The 17,196-nt window shown below is 46.9% G+C and overlaps 1 protein-coding gene across 5 annotated transcripts in view; it reads left to right on the plus strand.

Moving 5' to 3' along the window:
- LOC135054976 (centromere protein Q-like) overlaps positions 1-17,196 on the plus strand; it is a 156,965-nt gene that overhangs the window by 98,279 nt on the left and 41,490 nt on the right. For all 5 annotated transcript variants that reach the window (XM_063958494.1, XM_063958493.1, XM_063958495.1 and 2 more), the window contains exons 5-6: positions 11,962-12,073; positions 16,270-16,341. In XM_063958494.1, coding sequence (XP_063814564.1) covers positions 11,962-12,073; positions 16,270-16,341 — 184 coding nt within the window. The remainder of the gene's footprint in view (positions 1-11,961; positions 12,074-16,269; positions 16,342-17,196) is intronic.

Raw genomic sequence — 17,196 nt, forward strand, 5'->3', positions numbered from 1 at the left:
TTTCCTGCAAACAGGAGTGTCTATGGGCCTGAAATGGGGGTCCATTAAGGTTCAAATTTCGGCCCTGTCAATTTTCTTCCAAAAAGAACTAGCTTCAGTCCCTGAAGTTCAGACGTTTGTGAAAGGGGTACTGTATATACAGCCTCCTTTTGTGCCTCCAGTGGCACCTTGGGATCTAAATGTAGTTTTTGGGTTCCAAAAGTCACATTGGTTTGAACCACTTAAATATGTGGAGTTAAAATATCTCACATGGAAAGTGGTCATGCTGTTGGCCCTGGCCTGGGCCAGGTGCGTGTCAAAATTGGAGGCTTTATCCTGTAAAAGCCCTCATCTGATTTTCCATTCGGACAGGGCGGAATTGAGGACTTTTCCTCAGTTTCTCCCTAAGGTGGTTTTTCAACGTTTCACCTGAATCAACCTATTGTGGTGCCTGCGGCTACTAGGGACTTGGAGGACTCCAAGTTGCTAGACGTTGTCAGAGCCCTGGAAATATAGGTTTCCAGGACGACTGGAGTCAGAAAATCTGACTCGTTGTTTATTCTGTATGCACCCAACAAGCTGGGTGCTCCTGCTTCTTAGCAGACTATTGCTCGTTGGATTTGTAGTACAATTCAGCTTGCACATTCTGTGGCAGGCCTGCCACAGCCAAAATCTGTAAAAGCCCATTCCACAAGGAAGGTGGGCTCATCTTGGGCGGCTGCCCGAGGGGTCTCGGCTTTACAACTTTGCCGAGCAGCTACTTGGTCAGGAGCAAATACGTTTGTAAAATTCTACAAATTTGATACCCTGGCTGAGGAGGACCTGGAGTTCTCTCATTTGGTGCTGCAGAGTCATCCGCACTCTCCCGCCCGTTTGGGAGCTTTGGTATAATCCCCATGGTCCTTACGGAGTCCCCAGCATCCACTAGGACGTCAGAGAAAATAAGAATTTACTTACCGATAATTCTATTTCTCGTAGTCCGTAGTGGATGCTGGGCGCCCATCCCAAGTGCGGATTGTCTGCAATACTGGTACATAGTTATTGTTACCAAAAAATCGGGTTATTGCTGTAGTGAGCCATCTTTTCTAGAGGCTCCTCTGTTATCATGCTGTTAACTGGGTTTAGATCACAAGTTATATGGTGTGATTGGTGTGGCTGGTATGAGTCTTACCCGGGATTCAAAATCCTTCCTTATTGTGTACGCTCGTCCGGGCACAGTATCCTAACTGAGGCTTGGAGGAGGGTCATAGGGGGAGGAGCCAGTGCACACCAGGTAGTTCTAAAGCTTTACGTTTGTGCCCAGTCTCCTGCGGAGCCGCTATTCCCCATGGTCCTTACGAAGTCCCCAGCATCCACTACGGACTACGAGAAATAGAATTATCGGTAAGTAAATTCTTATTTTATCCACCTCATCAGGAGTACCTCAGATTTGTGGTACAGGACTGTCATTACCAATTCCAGACGTTGCCGTTTGGGCTCTCCACGGCACCGAGAATATTTACCAAGGTATTGGCAGAAATGATGGTGCTCCTTCGAAAGCAAGGAGTCACAATTATCCCATACTTGGACGATCTCCTCATAATGGCGAGGTCCAGAGAGCAGTTGCTAATCAGCGTAGCACACTCTCAGGAAGTGTTGCAACAGCACGGCTGGATTCTGAATATCCCAAAGTCGCAGCTGATTCCTACAACGCGTCTGCCTTTTCTGGGCATGATTCTGGACACGGACCAGAAGAAGGTGTTTCTCCCGGCGGAGAAGGCTCAAGAGCTCGTGACTCTAGTCAGAGACCTCTTAAGACCGAAACAGGTGTCGGTGCATCGCTGCACGCGAGTCCTGGGAAAGATGGTGGCATCATACGAAGCCATTCCCTTTGGCAGGTTCCATGCGAGAATCTTTCAGTGGGATCTGTTAGACAAGTGGTCCGGATCGCATCTTCAGATGCATCGGCTGATCACCCTGTCCCCGAGGGCCAGGGTGTCTCTTCTGTGGTGGCTACAGAGTGCTCACCTTCTCGAGGGCCGCAGGTTCGGCATACAGGACTGGGTCCTGGTGACCACGGATGCGAGCCTCCGAGGGTGGGGGGCAGTCACTCAGGGAAGAAACTTCCAAGGGTTGTGGTCAAGTCAGGAGGCTTGTCTGCACATAAATATCCTGGAACTAAGGGCCATATACAACGCCCTGAGTCAAGCGCAGCCTCTGCTTCGCAACCAACCGGTGCTGATTCAGTCAGACAACATCACCGCAGTGGCTCATGTAAACCGCCAGTGCGGCACAAGAAGCAGAGTGGCGATGGCGGAAGCCACTAGGATTCTTCGTTGGGTGGAGAATCACGTGCTAGCACTGTCAGCAGTGTTCATTCCGGGAGTGGACAACTGGGAAGCAGACTTCCTCAGCAGGCACGACCTTTACCCGGGAGAGTGGGGACTTCATCACGAAGTCTTCACTCAGATTACAAATCGATGGTAACTTCCACAGGTAGACATGATGGCGTCCCGTCTCAACAAAAAGCTACAAAGGTATTGCACCAGGTCAAGAGACCCTCAGGCGATAGCTGTGGACGCACTAGTAACACCATGGGTGTTCCAGTCGGTCTGTGTGTTTCCTCCTCTTCCTCTCATACCCAAGGTGCTGAGAATCGTAAGAAAAAGAGGAGTGAGAACAATACTCATTGTTCCGGATTGGCCAAGAAGGACTTGGTACCCGGAACTGCAAGAAATGCTCACAGAGGACCCGTGGCCTCTGCCTCTCAGACCGGACCTGTTGCAACAGGGGCCCTGTCTGTTCCAAGACTTACCGCGACTGCGTTTGACGGCATGGCGGTTGAACGCAGGATCCTAGCGGAAAAAGGCATTCCTGAGGAAGTTATTCCTACGCTGATAAAGGCTAGGAAGGACGTGACAGCAAGTCAGTATCACCATATATGGGGAAAATATGTTGCCTGGTGTGAGGCCAGGAAGGCCCCTACAGAGGAATTCCAGCTGGGTCGGTTCCTGCACTTCCTACAGTCTGGAGTGACTATGGGCCTGAAGTTGGGGTCCATAAAGGTCCAGATTTCGGCCCTATCCATTTTCTTTCAAAAGGAACTGGCTTCTCTTCCTGAAGTTCAGACGATTGTTAAGGGAGTGCTGCATATTCAATCCCTTTTATCTCAACGTGGTGTTGGGTTTCCTGAAATCCCACTGGTTTGAGCCACTTAAGACCGTGGAGCTAAAGTATCTCACGTGGAAGGTGTTCATGCTATTGGCCTAAGCTTCGGCTAGGCGTGTATCAGAATTGGCGGCTTTGTCATGTAAAAGCCCCTATCTGGTTTTCCATATGGACAGGGCAGAATTACGGACTCGTCCGCAATTTCTGCCGAAGGTGGTGTCATCTTTTCATTTGAACCAACCTATTGTGGTGCCTGCGGCTACTCGTGACTTGGAGGATTCCAAGTTGCTTGATGTAGTCAGGGCTTTGAAGATCTATGTAGCCAGGACGGCTGGAGTCAGGAAGACTGACTCTCTGTTTATCCTGTATGCATCCAACAAGCTGGGTGCTCCTGCTTCAAAGCAAACCATTGCTCGCTGGATCTGTAGCACAATTCAGCAGGCTCATTCTGCGGCTGGTTTGCCGCATACAAAATCAGTGAAAGCCCATTCCACAAGGAAAGTGGGCTCTTCTTGGGCGGCTGCCCGAGGGGTCTCTGCATTGCAGCTTTGCCGAGCAGCTACTTGGTCGGCTACAAACACATTTGCTAAGTTCTACAAGTTTGATACCCTGGCTGAGGAGGACCTTGTGTTTGCCCATTCGGTGCTGCAGAGTCATCCGCACTCTCCCGCCCGTTTGGGAGCTTTGGTATAATCCCCATGGTCCTTACGGAGTCCCCAGCATCCACTAGGACGTTAGAGAAAATAAGATTTTACTCACCGGTAAATCTATTTCTCGTAGTCCGTATTGGATGCTGGGCGCCCGTCCCAAGTGCGGATTTTCTGCAATACGTGTACATAGTTATTGCTTAATAAAGGGTTATGTTATGTGGGCATCCATTGTTGATGCTCTGTTGTTGTTCATACTGTTGACTGGGTAAGTTTATCACAAGTTATACGGTGTGATTGGTGTGGCTGGTATGAGTCTTACCCTGGATTCCAAAATCCTTTCCTTATAATGTCAGCTCTTCCGGGCACAGTTTCCTTAACTCAGGTCTGGAGGAGGGGCATAGAGGGAGGAGCCAGTGCACACCAGTAGTACTAAATCTTTCTTAGAGTGCCCAGTCTCCTGCGGAGCCCGTCTATTCCCCATGGTCCTTACGGAGTCCCCAGCATCCACTACGGACAACGAGAAATAGATTTACCGGTGAGTAAAATCTTATTATTAACGGTAAGTTCTTACCATAACTTACATATTTTCCTCCTAGCAGCCACCGGGTACACATAAGGAAGGTGAGAGCTTTTTCATCAGGTGTGGTATAGAATATCTACAGTGTCTAGGTGGACAGTCTTTAGGTCGACCCCATATGGTCGACAGGTAGACAGTGGGTAAGGTCGACTTGACAATGTTTATTTCTCTAGCATCCATAAGGGATATTTGGGGAATCTAGTATGATGAGGTATAGATGGGGTCCAATGGAGCCAGTGAACTTTAAATTTCTGGGTGTGCTGGCTTGTGCCCTTTATGCCCCCTCCCACAGGCAGTTTAGAAAAAAGTGCCCTCAGGAGAGGATGCACATCTCTGAGCTCCAGAGAGTTTTCAATTTCTTTTTCATGTTTGTTATTTTTTGGTATGATGTTTGGGCAACAGCATACCTGCACCGTTGGAGTTATGGGGGGGAGGGGCGGGTGATCCTGAGGGGTTGTTGTTCAACAGTGCACAGTGCCTTAGCTCAGAAATGAAAAAGTGATAAATGAATGGGCGCACTTGGAACCACACTGGCAACCAAGGAGTACAATGAGGAAAAACACCAGGTTCCCTTTAGCAAGATACAAACAAAGAAATAATGCACTCCAATAGGCGCTATGTGGGATTACATGTAACAAACATAGGTGTGACCCATAGTGGTAAATAAAACTTTCCTCAAGTAATAGGATGGTCTTTGGTTGTCAAAGAAATGATTTTGTTCACTCCTCCTCTAGTAGTGATAATTTTCTTTATGTAGTCCTCCGAATGGAGCTCAAAGAAGGAAGAAGACAACATATGGTACAATACTGTTTCAATAATCTGATTATAATTAGAAGGGGGATAGCACTCACATGGTAGTAATAATGAGTAAGCGTGTCTCTCACCAACAGGTAAGTAATCACTAGATTCTGTTTTCACAGCAAATTTCAAGTTTTCTTGGTTGAAGGTAAATGTTTGAATGTGGACATTTCCACATACCCTCAAAGAGGAGAAAAACAAACAATAGTCAAGATCCTTTTTTAAAAGGGGTAAAATATTTGATAAAATGCACTCAAAGTTAAAACATTCAAATAGCATGTCTACCAACAGCTGGTATCCATAGAACCAAATGGAAGAACGAGTCCTGGTGGATGGAAAACGGCAAAGGACTAAATCCGTATAAGTCTACGTGCCCAACAGGAAAGATGTCTCTAGCTAGTTCAGGTCCCACACTGCTGTTTTTTTCAGCAGCTTAACGCGTTTCAAACCCTAAAATGGGTCCTTCATCAGAAGCATGCTGTCCTAGTCACCTAACCGTCTATTTAAAGGGGTTCTTCATTGGTCTCCTCCCCCTCTATGTGTGGCTTCCACCCGCAATTTCCGCGGGAATACGCCGGGCGGAAGTGACGTGCGGCCCTGAAGTTGAATGATACTGGACAAAAGAAGTATCCACCGCCATGATTCTTTATGCGTTCCACTTGCAGTCCAGTGCTTCCGCGCCCATATTGGAATTCTTGTATAGAGAATAAGACTGGAATAAGTACTTCCGGGACGGACGTCATCTGTGCTTTTTCGATATAAAGAAAATAGATGATACTAAAAAGATAGAAACAAATATCAACAAACATAAACCAAACATAAGAATAAAAGATGTTTTATTCATCAAAATCCTTTTTTAATTTAAAAGTTTTTCATTCAAAATCTCCATTGAGACCCTTAGGTACCAATGTTTTTAATGTGTGAATGCATCGCATCTCACTTTTAGACAACCTGACATCTGTGTCCCTCGTCCTCCAATTGGGGAGTATTTGTTGAATAGCCCAAAATGCCTGTAACTCGCATTCCTTTGATTTGTGTACATTTTTAAAGTGTGAAGATACAGTATGTGTCTCTAAACCCTTTCGGATATTGTAGATACTCTATGTTCAGCTAGACGTGCTTTTAAGGCTTCTCCCCGTTTTCCCGATATAGAGAAGTCCACATCTACATTGGAGGGCATATATAACGTTTTTGGAGTTACATGTGATGACCTAATTTATCTTATATGTTTGTCCATTAACCTTAAAATCTTTAATTTTCCTATCTCCTTTTACTGTACGGCACATGAGACACATGCCGCATCTATGAAAACCTTGACAGCGAATACTTGTTCTTTTTGTGTCATCTAAAGCATTTCTCACTAAGCCATTTTTCAATGATGGAGCTCTCCTATAAATAAAAGGAGGGTAAGGAAGGACCCAATACTGGGTCTTTTTTAAGGATCGGACTGTTCCTTCTGAAAACTGATAACATTTATTTGAATTGGCTATTGAACTGACTGATAAATGCCCAATCCTGACCAGTCTCCTTAATGGTACTTTTTTCCTTTTCCTTTATTAAACATTCCATTTCTATTTGGTCAATTCTTTTCCTTGCATTTCCCAGAGTGATGGTATCATATCCTTTCTGTTTAAAACGATCAGTTACTTCCTCAATCTGACTATTACAAACTGCCCTCTCTGGGCAGTCCCATTTGAACCTAACAAACTGGCCGAAAGGTATCCCTTCAAGCCAGTGTTTGTGATGTAAACTATTTCTTTCGATATAGGAATTAGAGTCGGTGGGTTTTCTGAAATTCTTTGTGTGTATTACATTACCCTTAATATAAATTAGTAGACCTAGAAAAGATATCTGTGTACTACTTATATTAAAATCATAAAGAAATCATGGCGGCGGAAACTTATTTTTTCCGGTATTATTCAACTTCCGGCCCACTCGTCGCTTCCACCCGGCGTCTTCCCGCTGAAATCGCAGGCGGAAGCCGCACATAGAGGGGGAGGATACCAATTAAGAACACCTTTAAATAGACGGTTGGGTGACTAGGACAGCATGCTTCTGATGAAGGACTAATTTTAGGGTTTGAAACGCGTTAAGCAGCTGAAAAAACTGGCAGTGTGGGACCTGAATTAGCTAGAGACATCTTTCCTGTTGGGCACGTAGATTTATCCGGATTTCCATCCACAAGGACTCATTGCTCTTCCATTTGGTTCTATGGATACCAGCTGTTGGTAGATATGCTATTTGAATGTTTTAACTTTGTCAGTGTATTTTATTGAATTTTTTTACACCTTTTAAAAAGGGATCTGGGGGTAGGAAAATAGAAACTACACTCAAATCTTTTTACATGGCAGCAGGTGTATCGCAAAGGCCTGCCATTGCGGGTTGTTAGATGACCCATGCCATTCATTCCTGGGCCACTCAAACTCAGGGTGTCCTCTCGGGGGGATACGCCCTTGGTCACTATGGTGACCCTCCTAAAACACATTCAGGACACTGCACGTGTCCTCTGTGATTCGCTCAGTGAGATGGGGAACATTAATGCTAGGACTTCTGCCATGGCAGTGTCGGCGCGCAGGGCCTTGCGGATGCAGAATCCAAACGTAGTGTGGAATCCCTCCCCTTCTCTGGGGAATGGCTCTTTGGGGTTGAATTGGATACCTGGATTTCCAAAGTTACATCTGGGAAATCCACGTTTCTCCCCTCTGGGGCCCCACCAGTGAGACACTCCTACCCGGGGCCATCTGTCCAGTCCATTCAGTCTCAAGGATTTTGATCTATGGCCAGTGGTGCCTCCAATGCGACTAGAGGCACCAGAGGTAAGTCCAGAAAGCCTGCAAGCACCAGCTCTCAGGAACTGACCGCCAGTTCCGCTTCCACTAAGGCCTCAGCATGATGGTACCCCCCACCCCCCGAGTGGATCTCGAGGTGGGATCGCGACTGCGTCACTTCAGCCGCGTCTTGGAGGCTTCCTGCCAGGATACCTGGGTCAGAGATCTAATTTCTCAGGGTTATAAGCTGGAGTTCGACAGTACTCCCCAACGATTTTTCAAATCAAGCTTACCAGCTTTGGAAGATATGCAAGGTACGTTGCAACAGGCCATCCTAAAGTTGTTCCAGTCCCACATCATGATTCCAGTGCCAATACTGCAACGCGGCAAAGGGTTTTACTCAAACCTGTTTGTGGTGCTGAAGCCGGACGGTTCGGTAAGACCCATGTTGAAACTAAAATCCTTGAATCCTTACTTGAAGGGGTTCAAGTTCAAAATGGAAACCCTGCGAGCAGTGATTGCGGGCCTGGAAGAACAGGAATTTATGGTCTCCTTGGATATCAAGGATGCGTACCTCCCATATTCCGATTTGGCCACCTCATCCGGCATACCTGCGGTTTTGCACTGCTGGACAGTCACTTCCAATTCCATGCACTGCCCTATGGCCTGTACACACCTACGAGGATGTTCACAAAGGTGTTGGCGGAGATGATGTTCCAGCTCCGGGTCCAGGGAGTCAACATTGTTCCTTACCTGGACAACCTTCTGATCAAAGCAAGATCTAGGGAGCTTTTATTGCTCCATATCGACCGCACTATCCAACTTCTGTCACCGCATGGGTGGATCCTCGACTCACAGAAGTCCCACCTGGAGCTGACTTCTTCTGTTCCTAGGGATATTGATGGATACTGTGGCCCAGAAGGTGTTCCTACCAGAGGACAAGGCGAGAACACTTCAGGAGATGTTCCACATGGTACTCCGACCTGCTCGAGTGTCCATCCAGTTTTGCATAAGATTGTTGGGGAAGATGGTCGCCTACTACGAGGCGATCCAATGTGGCAGGTTCCATGCCAGAACTTTCCAACTGGATCTCCTGAGCAAATAGTCCGGTTCACATCTTCAGATGCTCTGGGTGATACAGTCGCCTCAAGCCAGGGTTCCCTCCTGTGGTGGCTGCAGTCCTCCAATCTCCTGGAGGGCCGGAGTTTCGGAATTCAGGATTGGACTCTCCTCACGACAGATGCGAGTCTACGAGGATGGGGAGCGGTCACCCAAGGGGCGCAGTTCCAGGGCAGGTTTTCAGCCCACAAAAGCATCTTCATTCCGGGTGTGGACAACTGGGAAGCGGACTTCCTGAGTTGTCACGATCTCCATCCGGGGGAGTGGGGACTCCACCAGTCTGTGTTCCAGCAGGTCATCAACCGGTGGGGCTGCCCGCAAATCGACATGATGGCTTCTCGTCTCAACAAGAAACTTCCCTGGTATTGCTCACAAACCAGGGACCCTCAGGCGAGGGCAGTGGATGCGCTGACGTCGCCTTGTCCATACTGGCTGGTCTACCTGTTTTCTCCGATTCCGTTACCCCCCAGGCTTATTAGCCCATCAGAAATCTGGGAGTCCAGGCAATTCTAATTGCCCCGGATTGGCCTCGAAGGGCGTGGTACGTGGATCTTCAGGCCATGTCCGTCGAAGACCCTTGGCCTCTACCACTAAGAAGAGATCTTCTTCAACAAGGACCGTTCGTCTACCCGAACTTACGGCGACTTCGTTTGATGGAATGGAGGTTGAGCGGAACATCCTAGCTCACAAGGGCCTTTCCGAAAAGGTTATTGCTACCATGGTTCAGGCCAGGAAGCCTGTGACGTCAAAACACTATCATCATATCTGGAGGAGATATGTCTCTTGGTGCGAGGAAAGCACGTATCCGCCTGCTGAGTTTCACTTGGGATGTTTCTTACTTTTCCTGCAGGCTGTTAAGGATAAGGGCTTACATCTGGGTTCCATTAAGGTCCAGATTTCAGCCCTCTCCATTTTCTTCCAGAAGATATTGGCAGTGTTGCCAGAAGTTAAGACCTTCTTGCAAGGGGTAGTCCCCATCCAACCTACTTTTGTGCTATCTACGGCACCCTGGGATATGAATGTAGTGTTGGAATTTCTACAGTCCTCCTGGTTTGAACCTCTGATGACGGTAGAAGACAAGTACCTCCCGTGGAATACGGTGATGTTACTGGCCCTGGCTTCTGCTCGACGTGTCTCAGAATTGGGGGCCTTGCCGTGTAAAAGTCCATACTTGGTCTTTTACGGGGACAGAGCGGAGCTCCGGACTAGACAGCAGTCCCTGCTGAAGGTTGTCTCTGTGTTTCACTTGAATCAGCCCATTGTGATTCCATCCAGTTCTGACGCTTCTGCTCCTCTGGAGGCATTGGATGCTGTGAGAGCCTTGAAGATCTATGTCAAGAGAATGGCTCGGATTAGAAAGATGGATTCTTTGTTCGCGCTCTATGATGTGCAGAAAAAGGGTTGCCCTGCTTCAAAGCAGTCCATTGCTCGTTGGATTAGTCTTACTATCCAACAGGCCTATGTGTCGGCAGTCTTACCTATTCCTAAGTCTCTGAAGGCCCACTCTACAAGAAGAACACTGGTTGGGAAGAACACTTTTGTTAACTTCTGCAAGTTTGATACCCTGGCCAAAAAGGATACCCAGTTTGGGCAGGTGGTGCTGCAGCAGTCTCCGCCCGTTCTGGAAGCTTTGGGATATCCCCATCGTACTAGGTTCCCCCAGTATCCCTTATGGATGCTAGAGAAAATAGGATTTTAATTACCGGTAAATCCTTTTCTCGTAGTCCATAAGGGATATTGGGCGCCCGTCTCAGTGCGTTGACTTTTCTGCAGGTTCTTGTTCTATAGTTACCTGTTCAGCTGTTTCTGTTGTTACCAGCCGTTGTTGGTTGTTATGTTAGTGGTGTGCTGGTATGTAAATCTCACCACTCTTTGTTATCATGTTCCTTCTCTCATATATGTCCTTTCTCCTTCAGGCACATTTTTACCTATAACTGCCTGTGGGAAGGGGCATAGAGGGGAGGAGCCAGCACACCCAGTTGAAGAAATTTAAAGTGCATTGGCTCCTTTGGACCCGTCTATACCCATCGTACTAGATTCCCCCAATGTCCCTTATGGACTAAGAGAAAAGGATTTACTGGTAGGTAATTTAAAATACAATTTTTTCTAACTTTTGGGGTGTCATTTTGTATGTTTCATCATATATGACCAAGTTTCGGGAAAGTTGGCTCGATGCGCATGCCACAGGTTACAATTCCTGATCTTAGTCTACTTGGATAGTAAATAAACAAAACATGGGGAAAAAAACACCTCACGAAAAAGTTGTTGACCATTTGTGTCAACATTTCATCTGAGACCTTTTGTAGCTGTCGCCCTAATGCATGTTGACAATATGGTGTTGACCTGTCTTAGACAGGCTGAGCAGTGTGTGCCTGTCTTCCATGCGTGCGTCGGCTGCCGATCCCCGAGTAAAGAAGTCAGCACCTATGTTACATACCACTTTGCACGTATTTTCATATGTCCTGGACAGCTCCCCCCTGCAGACTGCGGTTGGCGCTGCAGCCTAGGGGTAGCAGCCGCCGCTGAATGTGTGTATGTTAGCTCAAGATATCAGATTTTGTTTATGAATGCCAGAAAATGCAGTTAGTCCAATTTGTGCAATCTCTTCTGCCTGGTCATTCGTTGTTCAGGCTGAAAGACCAAGGGGTCTATTCATGAAGCAGTGAAAAGTGTGGAGAAGTGAGCCTGTGGAGAAGTTGCCCATGGCAACCAATCAGCTGCTCCGTACAATTGTATAGTATGCAAATTATAATTGTTACTTCAATGCTGATTGGTTGCCATGGGCAACTTCTCCACTGGTTCACTTCTCCACACTTTTCACTGCTTCATGAATAGACCCCTAAATCTGTATGTGTAGGCAGCTTATGTTTATTTTATGGTTTTATCTTGTGTGCCAATCTGACATCTCATGGTCTGTGTACAGGCCGTGATCCTTCTGCAGGGAAATCTATTCGGGTGGCAAAAACAAACTTCCAGAAGTCCCTTTCAACTGAGGTATCGGAGTACATTGAGATTTGTATTAATACTGCCATAATGTGAGTATTTCTGAAAATATCCCATAAAAAAAAAAAAGCTCTGACATCTGTATGATAATTATGTAAGGTCTGTCCCATCTGAAACGTGCGCGTACTCTAATGTCTGTCACTGGTATGGATGTGGGCTAACTGGAACCAGGAGATAGCGAGGAATGTATGGTGGCTGGATGGAGGGGTGTGAATATATGGGGGGGGGGGAGAAGAGAGGGTGCGGAACTGAGCTGGTGACGTGCATTACTGAGCTGCGAAGGCTCCCCCTCCTCCCACCTGTAGCTGAACTGACCTGGGACCCTTCACTAGTATTCCAATAATTAGAAGTATGTTTGCACACAAGTTACTTGTCCTTCTATACCAGATCTGGCTAACCTGTGTCTCTCCAGCTGCTGTGAAACTGCAAGTCCCAGCATGCCCTGTCCCAGTTTTGCTGTTAGAGAATGCAAAAACCGCGGCAGGGCATGCTGGGATGTGTAGTTTCACAACAGCCGGAGAGCCACAGGTTGGCCAGGCTTGTTCTATATACAATTGTTTGTGTCTATTTACCTATTATCAAACCTGGTCATACAAGGGGCCCTTTAATGGAACCAATGATAATTTGGCCAAAGTGACCTTGGGCCTGATGTCATTAGGTATGTCACAAAAATGATGGCCAAATCAATGTCTCCCCTGAAACCCAGCAATGACACGTTATTGTAACAGTCATCTATGCTAGCTAGCATCAGATCACTAATGCTCCTGCATTTTGTATGAGTCATAAAAAAAAAAAGTGTAAGAATAGATTTTACAGGAACCAGGTAACGAGCCAAAACGCCAGATTCTGTCCATCCACACACTGGTTACCCCTTCCTTATTCTCCCACCACTATTACACACAGGTGCTGTAAAACCATCTGCTATCACTGCCCTTTGTACATGAAAACGGGTGTGGTATAATAGTCCGACAATGTTATGGTCGATAGGTGGAAAGGTCAGCACAGAAATGGTCTACACGTTTTTTGGGCCAATTGTTGTATATTCCAGGTTATGTGACCACTGTCGGTACAAACGTAGACCCTTGCGGGCTCGCTTAGCTCGCCGTGCTTCTGTCAAGATGGCATGCTTCGCTCGCTGCAGGTTACTACGATTCCCAATAGATGTTCACATGGATAGTAAATCAAGCAAAAGTTTGGAAAACGTGTGGGGCGGGGAGGGGGGGAGAATGTGTCGACCATTGCCATTTCAACCTTTTGTGCCTGTTGCCTTTAAGCAGTGTCTTCCTTTCCTCTATTGACCTTTTGTGCCTGTTGCCTTTAAGCAGTGTCTTCCTTTCCTCTATTGACCTTTTGTGCCTGTTGCCTTTAAGCAGTGTCTTCCTTTCCTCTATTGGCCTTTTGTGCCTGTTGCCTTTAAGCAGTGTCTTCCTTTCCTCTATTGACCTTTTGTGCCTGTTGCCTTTAAGCAGTGTCTTCCTTTCCTCTATTGACCTTTTGTGCCTGTTGCCTTTAAGCAGTGTCTTCCTTTCCTCTATTGACCTTTTGTGCCTGTTGACCTATTGACTGTCGACCAATACATTGTCGTCCTATCTCCCAGATAAATGCTGTTATTAATGATATTATTATTAATAAGCTCTGTGCCATAGTCCTTATGTTCTCTCACAGTGACCTGTATGTGGAGATGGGATAGCCCCAGTATTGCAGACACATGGGTCAGGTTATGAATCACACGCATATCCGTATGCAGCTGCACAGATTTGCATGCAATGTGTAGCAAACGCACACGTTGATGTGCTGCACATCAAACCTAGCGATAACGCTATTGTTGGCGACATGAAGTGTAACGAAGGTAGGCGCAATATGTTGCTCCAACCTTTATTACATCGTTCACTGTGTACCCAGGTTCTGGTGCACATCCTGCCAGTGTGTACCCAGCTTCATTCTGAGTCAGACGCACCTCGGCTCTTCTCTCCATATGTGAATCTGGCGGTTCTGTTTCAACTGGAAGTTCTTGTAGAAGGGACGCTGGTGTGTCATCTGTGTTACGTCATTCTGAGACTTGCGTATGCCGAGGGGACACCTATTTCAGATGAATCTTTCACACCTAGCATAGGGTAGGTGTAAGAGTCAATACTAATGATATTGGTCGCTCTCTTGCAAGAAAAAGTGCGTCAATGTGTACGAGTGAAGACATATACTGTATGTGAGGTCGCATTAGCATTACATTTTGAAATCCATCCGCATTCCGAATGCAGCCGTATACGGACCTGCATGCTGCTTAGTATCAGTCCCATTATGGGCAACATTCTGTAAAGGAGCTGTATCCGGATTAGCATCTCGAAGCTGGTTAAATGGGAGGGCAAGTTTACCATTAACCTGACATGTACCTACCTAATTTACCTGTGCAGTTTGTTATTCAACCCCTCTGTCACTTTGGATATGTTGAGATCACATTTCAAACGCAAGACCAGTGTTACTCAAAGTCGGAACCTCATGGAAGCCCTAACAGTGCATGTTTTCCAGATCATCTAGCTTGTACACATGTTTGTTAATTGACCAGCACAATAGATCTACAGGTGCTACTAATTACTCCCTAGGATACCTTACTGTTAGGGTTCCATGCCAAGTTTGAGAAACACCTAGGCCAGGGGTGTCAAACTCAAATTCATCGGGGGCCGCATCAGCAGTTTGGTCCCCATCAAAGGGCCGGTTGTATCTGTAGGTCTATCCAAAATTTACCGCTCCACCTGCCTTATATGTGCCCAGCCATCTGCCCCCTTTTAAAGTGCCCAGCCATGTGCCCCCTTTTATAGTGCCCAGCCATGTGCCCCCTTTTATAGTGCACAGGTCCCCATTTTACACATTGCGGCAGGCACAGGTCCCCATTTTACACATTGCGGCAGGCACAGGTCCCCATTTTACACATTGCGGCAGGCACAGGTCCCCATTTTACACATAGCGGCAGGCACAGGTCCCCATTTTACACATTGTGGCAGGCACAGGTCCCCATTTTACACATAGCGGCAGGTACAGGTCCCCATTTTACACATAGCGGCAGGCACAGGTCCCCATTTTACACATTGTGGCAGGTACAGGTCCCCATTTTACACATTGTGGCAGGCACAGGTCCCCATTTTACACATTGTGGCAGGCACAGGTCCCCATTTTACACATAGCGGCAGGTACAGGTCCCCATTTTACACATTGTGGCAGGCACAGGTCCCCATTTTACACATTGTGGCAGGCACAGGTCCCCATTTTACACATAGCGGCAGGTACAGGTCCCCATTTTACACATTGTGGCAGGCACAGGTCCCCATTTTACACATTGTGGCAGGCACAGGTCCCCATTTTACACATAGCGGCAGGTACAGGTCCCCATTTTACACATTGTGGCAGGCACAGGTCCCCATTTTACACATTGTGGCAGGCACAGGTCCCCATTTTACACATAGCGGCAGGTACAGGTCCCCATTTTACACATTGTGGCAGGCACAGGTCCCCATTTTACACATTGTGGCAGGCACAGGTCCCCATTTTACACATTGTGGCAGGCACAGGTCCCCATTTTACACATTGCGGCAGGTGGTGGAAGGAGGGAGAGAGAGAGAAAGAGAGGAAGGGAGAGGGGCTGACTTACATTTGAAGCGGTTCTCGCCGCTCTTCAGCCGCCTCTCCCTCCTCGTCTGCGCGGCTCCCTTCTCCCTCCTCCGACGGGGTTTCGTTGAATGACGCGTTTGCGCCGTGACGTCACGACGCAATCGCGTCATTCCGCGAAACCCCGCCCCCCCCGAGCTGGGCACTCGGGAGAAGGGGGTTTCATGGCGGCGGCACCGCGGGCCATCAGACGAGGTCTGGCGGGCCGGATTTGGCCCGCGGGCCTTGTCTTTGACACCCCTGACCTAGGCTATCACATCTCTCCTGGATTGATGGTTGGGCAGAGTAAAATGTCGCTGTCTCCACCCCATTCATTGTGCCTGTTTTCCTATACAGTAAAATAGGATGATGTCTCTGTCAGTGTCTAAGCTCTAGCTCTGAAGGTTTGGCAGACTGAATACTACTAAACTGAAAAATGAGCAATGTTAATAAACAACCAGAAGCCATCAAGTGTGCTGGGTGCTATTTGTAAGCTTGCTCAGATAGCAGTATTGCCATATGTAACTTGCATCCCTGTATAACTGTTTTGTCCATTTCTATTTCTGTTCTTCTGTATTTTTATTTTTATTAGGTCTGTTTTGAGCAACAAAAAATTGACCTCCTTCCATGCAGTGCAAACACAGCTCTCTAATCTCAAGGCCAGGTAATTCCAGCTCCTACATTCAACATCAATTGTTATTTTATTTCGTTTTAAATAGAACTGCAGACAGTTTACTTATGTTTTTTCATGGGACAAGTGATGATTCTCTCACTGAGCCATGGGGCACGGAGGCTACTCCAGGATTTTGACACTTTAAAATATGAATTGTCCTTTTGATCCTCTCTCCTATACTGTATATCCTAATCTAATTTCTTTCTTTTTGGATCAGCGCTGCTTCAGCAGCTAATATTTATTGAAATATATACGTTTTTCATTTTGAATTTTTAGTACAGTATGATTTTGCGGCTACAGTTTGGGACTCAGTTGGCCTCACTGGGCTACTATACAGCCACAGTTTGAAGGGGCGTCTTTTGTGGTCATAGGTAATGGGGCCTGTCCTTCCGACCCACCTTCGTTTATGCTTCGATTAATAATCCTATGCGCTGCAAGTATATTTGGTAACTGGATCAGCTGGCTAATTTCACTATATGAGCTAGTTTGGTCTCCTCCATAGAGTGAATGCTGGGACATTCCAAGTCTCAGAAATATCAGAGTTCTGTCTCTGTTTCTTCTGACGCAGAAGAAGGTAAGGCAGCTGATGAATCAGGTGTTGAGGACTCCTTGTGTCCTGTTAAGTATTCTGTTAGCATTGGGTGGATGATTTTCAGCAGGCACTTCACATCCACTGTACAACCATACCTTTGCGCAATGCTTGTGGTCTGCCATATATAACCCTTATTTCTCTGACGTCCTAGTGGATGCTGGGAACTCCGTAAGGACCATGGGGAATAGCGACTCCGCAGGAGACTGGGCACAAAAGTAAAGCTTTAGGACTACCTGGTGTGCACTGGCTCCTCC

The sequence above is a fragment of the Pseudophryne corroboree genome, chromosome 3 (genome assembly GCF_028390025.1).
Source record: "Pseudophryne corroboree isolate aPseCor3 chromosome 3, aPseCor3.hap2, whole genome shotgun sequence".
Taxonomy (NCBI): Eukaryota; Metazoa; Chordata; class Amphibia; order Anura; family Myobatrachidae; genus Pseudophryne; species Pseudophryne corroboree.